Source organism: Anarrhichthys ocellatus, unplaced genomic scaffold (genome assembly GCF_004355925.1).
Source record: "Anarrhichthys ocellatus isolate YVR2014 unplaced genomic scaffold, GSC_Weel_1.0 scaffold67, whole genome shotgun sequence".
Classification (NCBI taxonomy): domain Eukaryota; kingdom Metazoa; phylum Chordata; class Actinopteri; order Perciformes; family Anarhichadidae; genus Anarrhichthys; species Anarrhichthys ocellatus.
The window spans coordinates 464872-472427 of NW_022280097.1; the positions used below are offsets into that span (position 1 = coordinate 464872).

Genomic DNA, 7556 nt, shown 5'->3' on the forward strand with positions numbered 1-7556 from the left:
GTGTGTTTTTAAACTGTGTTATTGCTACAATTCTCAGGGATATTAATCAATTGCAAGGATATTAATCAATTTCCTGCATTTCTGCATTTTACTACTGTATTTTATTTCTTACACTGCTTTTTAGTGTTTTAATGACTGTTTATAATGTTTCAATTAATGTTCTTGAATCTCCTTTTCTTCCTTATGTTTTGATGCATTTAATGGTTTTATGTGAAGCACTTTGAATTGCCTTGTTGAAATGTGCTACACAAATAAACTTGCCTTGCCTCAAGCAAATGACTTCATCATCCACCACTGGTATCAAAACATATATACAGTATATTAAAATGTAATTGCATAGTAAAACAAGGCTGGAGGTTTTGGTTTTAATATTTTCCATGTTTGCCAGTCGATCAAAATATCTGAGTTTACAAGCAATATATTTGCTAATAACTTGCTTATTACACCACTTGTTATGTGGATTTATTTTTCTGATTTGAAGTCATATGTCACCTTTTATATTGTTATCTGAGACTTAGATTCATATTTAAAATGGTTCACTGTACTTCATGCTCTGTGTTAACTGCTGACATTGTAACGCATCTGTAACTTCTGAGGATGAGTTGTTGTGTTTACAAGAATTCGGTTTATATCACTTGAGTACGCGTCACTTGTTGACCACAATCAATGGTTGATCACTACCAGTAAAATGTCTCTTCGTGCGTCACGTGTGATTTGCCCTCATTGATTCACGGACCAATGACGGACCAATCACGTGCTGGTGTTCGGCCAATCGGAGGCGGCGGAGAAGCGCAGCAGCAGCACTATAAATCAGACGTGGGAGCAGTGGAGAAGCAGGAATGAAAGACAATAGAAAGCTCCACAAAGACCACGCTTCTAGAGGCTCTTATAAACTTTTGATATTTTCCTATACTTAACACATAAGGTAAGGGCTGTCGGACGTTTCCACACACGCGGACATCTGCTGCTGGATTTGTTCCCACAAGGATAAATTGTTGTCTTTTTGCATGCTGCTGAAACTTTCCCTTTGTCTCTACTTGTTATGTCAACGATCGGTTGTTGACTTCCCTCTTACATTAACTCTATGTAATGTAATCTTAAGTCAATGTTGATTTCTACTTCTTTTGTCTCCTTCTAGTAGTTATATATTAGAGCAGCAGAGAATTAGAAGGGCTGCAGGCTGGTTCACTGATACTGCTGTTGTTGTATAATTAGTGTTCCCTTTTCCTTTCAACATTAACTTGAACCTTTTCTTTGTCAGCCCCGTGTGTTTTGTCATGACATCCTCTCTGGCTGTACACATTTTACACATACATGAAGAAATAGTGTCTCCACTGTGGAAGGCTCATGGTCTGTCCTCTTCACTCTGCAGGTTTTGGTCAAGAAAATGGCCACCTCAACAAGTTCTAAGCTGAACAAAGCTGTTAAGCACCAGTACATGGACCTCCCTCAGGGGGACAAGGTTCAAGCCATGTACATCTGGATCGACGGTTCTGGAGAGGGACTGCGCTGCAAGACCAGAACTTTGGATTCTGAACCCAAGACGATCGAGGGTAAGATCTGGCCCCCGATATGATCCACACGTCCACATGCACGGCATGCACTAAAACGTGATGTTTTTTTGAGACTTTGGAGTAGATGATTGATTTCAGGTGTTGTTGTTGTTATTTCTTCTGTGTCAGATCTTCCTGAGTGGAACTTTGATGGCTCCAGCACGTACCAGTCAGAGGGCTCCAACAGCGACATGTTCCTGATCCCTGCAGCCATGTTCAGGGACCCGTTCAGAAAAGACCCCAACAAGCTGGTGCTCTGTGAAGTGCTCAAGTACAACGGCAAGCCTGCAGGTAAAAGCAGATACGAACAAGCCTGACAGTGGTTGCAGATAGAGCCGTCTTGAATCTCAGCTAATTCCCATTGTCGTTCCAACAGAGACCAATCTGCGCAACACCTGTAAACGGATCATGAGCATGGTGGAGAATAACCACCCGTGGTTCGGTATGGAGCAGGAGTACACTATCCTGGGCACGGATGGACATCCCTTCGGCTGGCCCTCCAACGGCTTCCCTGGTCCACAAGGTGGGTTTCGGGTCTCTAGCTTGTCTCATTGTTTATTGAAATATAATACGGCCAGCAGAGTTTTAATATTTACTTTCCTTCCACCTGATTAGGGCCTTATTACTGCGCAGTGGGAGCAGATAAGGCGTACGGACGCGACGTAGTGGAGGCGCATTACAGAGCCTGTCTGTACGCTGGGGTTGACATCTGTGGCACCAATGCTGAAGTCATGCCAGCTCAGGTATTGTCCCTTTGTCTTTTTATTTTTTCCATTGTCTCACTTCAACATTTTTTGTTGTCAAATTGTGTAATACTAATTCACAATCAGTTAATAACGCAGTCTCTGTTGTGTTTCAGTGGGAGTTCCAGGTTGGGCCTTGTGAAGGCATCAACATGGGGGATCATCTGTGGGTTGCTCGCTTCATCCTCCACAGAGTGTGTGAGGATTTCGGCGTGGTGGTCTCCTTTGACCCCAAACCGATCACGGGGAACTGGAACGGCGCCGGCTGCCACACCAACTTCAGCACCAAGGAGATGCGAGAGGATGGCGGACTGAAGTAAGAAAGAGTTTTCCATTTGCTGCAGGGTCGTAAATTACAGTGCTATGGTTTTTTAAATTGAGGTTTTTGAGTGTCTTGCTAATTCCCTTTCATTCGCAGAATCATCGAGGAGTCGATCGAGAGGCTGGCGAAGAGACACATGTACCACATCCGGGCCTACGACCCCAAAGGCGGGCTCGACAATGCCAGGCGCCTCACCGGCCGCCACGAAACCTCGAGCATCAACGAGTTCTCGGCTGGCGTGGCCAATCGGGGAGCCAGCATTCGCATCCCTCGCTCGGTGGGGCAGGACAAGAAGGGCTACTTCGAGGACCGCCGTCCGTCCGCCAACTGCGACCCTTACATCGTCACAGAGGCCATGGTGCGCACCTGTTTACTCAAGGAAGAGGGAGAGGAGCCCACAGATCACAGCAAATGAACAGTCTTAAGACCAAGTGTCATTACCATTACTATATCTAGCCATGTCTTTTTTTCCCAGACTTTATGGATTGATCTTTATCATTCTCAATTGTTTACTTGACAGGTGAAACAATAATTGAGGTATACCTGCATTCTTTGTGCGTTCAGTTGTATGCAGCAAGTCTTAATCTCCAACACAAACACTGCCAACATGTTTTGTCATGGCTGATATATATGTATAGAATGACATAACCGTACTGTGTTTAACTTGTACTGATGAAAAACTGTCTATAACTGCGGCAGGGTTTTTCTGGAGATCTTGTAACTCTGACCCAAAGGATCCCAGAGGCATTAGAATCATTTTTAGCAGTCTTGGCCTCTGTCACAATGGTGGTTGTATCATGTTGTGTATAGATAGGGTCAAATGTAAGCCAATCTACTTTTGTATGTTTTATTTTTTTAATTATCCATATATGTTTTTTCATGTGTCATTGTCAAAGAAATGAATGAATTAATCCCACGTGCGTCCTGTTTTGCCTCAAGTTCAATTCTGACATGCCTGTTGGTCACATGCAGACTGTCGGCTGATTTGAATCTCTGAAATGTGACCGGCATTAAGGGGAAATGTGCTGTAACGTTTAACAAGTGGTGGCTACTTAAGGCACGGGAACATTCACGTCTTCCCACTTATGCAAAACGGACCAAGTGGCTGCCTTCAATATGACGTCAAACCTTTTCAAACAAGTTTTGACAGGATTATGATTAACTGTGAAGGCATGTGAGCGCACTGACTTTGCTGACTCTTATATGTCACAGATCAATGCAAACACAATGGTTGAGCTGTCTTTCTGGTATGTTGTTTTGACACGAGCCTCGATAACCTATGGACTCGTTCTTAAAGTAGTCCAGGAAAGTAAAGACAGGGAGGGGAGCTCCTTCTACAAATCCTGAAAAGACCTGAAAACCCATCAAAAACATTTTTAACAGTTAGTTGTACGGTGTCCGGCATTACTAACCGCATCACATTAGCTACTGTTATTAGTTGCTAACTACTCAATAATATAATATAGCAATTTGAGTACACATTTTCACAGTTAAATAAGATAAACTGATCATTAATATTTCATGCAAGGTTGACTATTGACTGTCATCCTCACATCAAAAGGCACATGAATAATGTGCTATATACTCCTTGAAAACTCTTCACTTACACTGTTTCACTTGATCTACACCATGTTATACCTGTCCTATCTCATGAATCTGGTTTGGTTGACAAGATTTCTTTCCGATGAATAACATACAGTTTCTCAACTTTAAAGAATCCCCGCAACTTTTTTTCTGCATGTTACAACTAATTTATTGCAAATTCAATAGCATGTTCAAACCATGCTCTGGTGTTTTAGATATTTCAATATATTTTTCCTCCCTTCCAGACAATCACTGGTTTCCGTTTGGTTCCCTCTCATGAAAATCTATTTGCAAAGATTTAAAACTTGCATGAGTTTGGTAACTGATCACAGAGAACATCATGTCTGCTTTAACTATTTATAGGGCTTGTAGTTGGAAGAAAAGAGTCCTCAATGCATCAAAATAAAACAAATTAAAACTGAGATGTTAATAACTGCTATTAACTAATAATATTGTATTTTATGTATAGTGAATTTGTCTTTGAGTGATTTATCCTTAACATGTCAGCATTTTGCCTAAATTTAAAGGTGAGGTTCTGAGGTTCACCAGGTAAACACACCGGGGAATAAAAAGTACTGTAGTTACCGAATCACTTCATTCAGTGAAACTGTAGGTGTGTTTGTCACACTGTAAGATGTAGGGACTGCACACCACTGGAGGGACGGTTTGCCTTATAGGGACAGAATTGGTGTCCCCAGTTTGGTTTCACATTCAGCTTGGACTAAAATCCGTCTTGACTGGGATGAGGTTATAGTTAGAGTATAGTGCAATAGTGAATGTATATTGCATTTATTAATTACAATGGGAAATTGCATTTAATTATTTCCATAAAGCTATGTAATAGTTCTAGTAATAATAGCTCTGTTTTCTTCTTCTTGACTTAGCGTGGGTGCCCTAAAGTAAAACTGGAGTCACTGTGCGAGTGGTGCCATTTGCCCACAGGAATGTATTTAGCAGCAGTCTGAAAAAACACACCAAATTCGATTTGGTTCGGGATTTACTGCCAAATGAACAAATCACATTGCATTGGCCTAAATCCTGTCCATAAGCTCAGCTCGGAAAATGTTACTGCACACGAATGCCACTTGGAAAGAGACATATGGGGACATTCAGTCAGTGGCTCAGTGTCCTTTTTCAGTACAAAGTAAGAAGGGGAGTCACTTTTACTGGAAACAAACTATTGATTGAGTCTGTCAGCACATACTGTAGTGATACCTGAGGAGGTTGACATTCTTTTGAAATGTCTTTTCTTACGTGTGCATGTTTTGTATTAAACATTTACTGTTGCACAACCCATTGGCCTGTTCCCATTAAATTACAAGTGGAGCCCCTCCTCAGTATCTCCCGTGTTATCCGACCCCATTGTGTACTGGCTGTGTACAGATAAACATTGATAATTCAGATAAGATAACCCGGGCTGATTTGAACAAAGAGGAGGTCTCATGAAGAAGACCATTATGCCTAGAGCCTCGTTTCCATGGCAGCCGGAGTCTAAACTCATGCAATCTGGTGTGGGGAAGAGAGGCGGGGGTGGGGCTCTATACCAGGCTATTACATAACAACAGGCAGGTCAAGGATATGTATAGTGCACAGAACAAAAGGACACAAACTGAAACTCTTTTTAAAACATACCCTGAAAAGCCAGTACCACATTTAAAGACGCGCTACATAATCTTACTTTGCTCTTTTCATCACACGACACAGATTATTCATAGTAAATAAAAAGGCATTTGAACTGCAATTCAATCACAGGCTCTAGAATGAATTAGGTGTCTTGAGTCCAAACAGCAAATGAAGCGCCATTAGATTAGCTCTAATCTCATCACATGTATGCAGTCTCCTCTGCTTTGGAGGCCCTATAAGCCTCACCGCTATCACTCTTCACAAGAGATTTGCTGTGTCTTCTGTCCCACCCCTCCCCCTCATCCTCAACCCCCCCACAGAGCCTTATCCTGTGCGGCGGTGGGTTTCAGGACATGCAGTGAAAACTGTCGCAGCCTTTGCTGGCCTGATGAACGGAAACTTGAGCAGCTGTGAAAGCAGAGCGGCACAGTGAGACTGAGAGGTTAGAGAACCCTGGATGGAGGAGCACTGACCGAGATCAGATCGCCGTCAGACGTCATCAACATGCCAAACGAGCACATGGCGGTTGTGTGATCAGAGCTGTCCTGACTGTAACTGTTGAATCTGACCTCAAACCTCAGATCGTATTTGTGACTATTACATTGAATATAGTTACTCTATCTTCGGCTGGATAATGGGACATAACAATGTCCAGTTCGGGTTACATCCAAAATTCAGCACGTAAAAAACCTCAGTAATGTTTGAACAAGGAGCTTCCTTGTGTGCTTGTGTGCGTGTCCCATTATGGCTGTCCGACGGATGCACCACAGCTGACCCTGTGAAAATAAACATGCGAGTGTGTGACAGGCCTAATAATAAGTCCAATGCATGTTAACATACACACTGCAGGCACACATCTGAATTCCCAGGATTCGTGGGATAAATCAAAGATTAGCTCCGCTTTTAATTACAATTTCCCCGACACGTCATTTTGGGTAACGCACACGTTTGTTTTCTTACTGAGCGTTAGATGAGAAGATCGATGCCACTGTCATGACTGTATGATAAATATGAAGCTACAGCCAGGAGACAGTCAGCTTAGCTGAGCATGAACACTGGATGCATGTGCCATTTCTTTTAACCCCTTGCCCCTTGCTTCCAGACTTTATGCTAAGCTAACTGTCTCTTGGTGGAAGCTTTAAGGAATTTAAAGCAACAGTTTAAAATTTTGGGAAAATATGCTCATCAAGAAAGATTCACCCTCATATCCGTTTGTTTAGTATAAAGCTATACAGCCAACAGCGAATTAGCTTAGCATAAAGACTAGAGACAGGGGAACAGCTGCCTGGCTCTGCCAACCAGCACTTCTAATTAACATGTTACATCTGATTTGTTTAATCTGTACAAAGACCAAAATGTGTAAAAATCGCAATGTGTCTTTTAATGAGGGGTTACATAACTATGTGATGTTTTATTAATGTTAATTAGTGAGCTTCAGAGGTGTTCAAAGGGTTTTCTTACCTCTGAACAGAGCAAGGTTTTCTACAAAAATGTCAGTTCTGAAACTTTTTCTATGTCAACATCTCTTTCTCATTCTGTGAAAACACTGTAAACATTTCACCCTTTTACACCCACACAGAGGAGCCCCTCGTAAAAAAAGAGGTTGTGAGTTGACGGGAACACTTTTAAAGTTAATAAAGAGACCTGCTTTTTGGCCCGTCAGAGTTCCCCACCATATTGTTGACAAATACAAACCGAGCAGGAATTTTAGATTTGTCCCCCAACGTGCCA

General features: G+C 42.1%; 1 protein-coding gene across 1 annotated transcript; it reads left to right on the forward strand.

Annotated features, from left to right (window-relative positions):
- Positions 1–820: 820 nt before the first annotated feature.
- Positions 821–3538, forward strand: glulb (glutamate-ammonia ligase (glutamine synthase) b). Its single transcript, XM_031873033.1, has 7 exons — positions 821–925; positions 1373–1553; positions 1683–1844; positions 1930–2076; positions 2169–2296; positions 2413–2612; positions 2715–3538. The coding sequence occupies exons 2-7, from the start codon at positions 1388–1390 to the stop codon at positions 3031–3033; spliced, it is 1122 nt and encodes a 373-aa protein (XP_031728893.1). The 5' UTR covers positions 821–925; positions 1373–1387; the 3' UTR covers positions 3034–3538.
- The last annotated feature ends 4018 nt before the right edge of the window (positions 3539–7556 follow it).

Excerpts from the sequence above, each read along its gene's own strand:
- glulb (XM_031873033.1), top strand. The coding sequence starts at position 1,388 with ATGGCCACCTCAACAAGTTCTAAGCTGAACAAAGCTGTTAAGCACCAG. Across the intron at positions 1,554-1,682 it reads TGAACCCAAGACGATCGAGG|ATCTTCCTGAGTGGAACTTT; the intron begins GTAAGATCTGGC and ends CTTCTGTGTCAG. Across the intron at positions 2,613-2,714 it reads CGAGAGGATGGCGGACTGAA|AATCATCGAGGAGTCGATCG; the intron begins GTAAGAAAGAGT and ends TTTCATTCGCAG.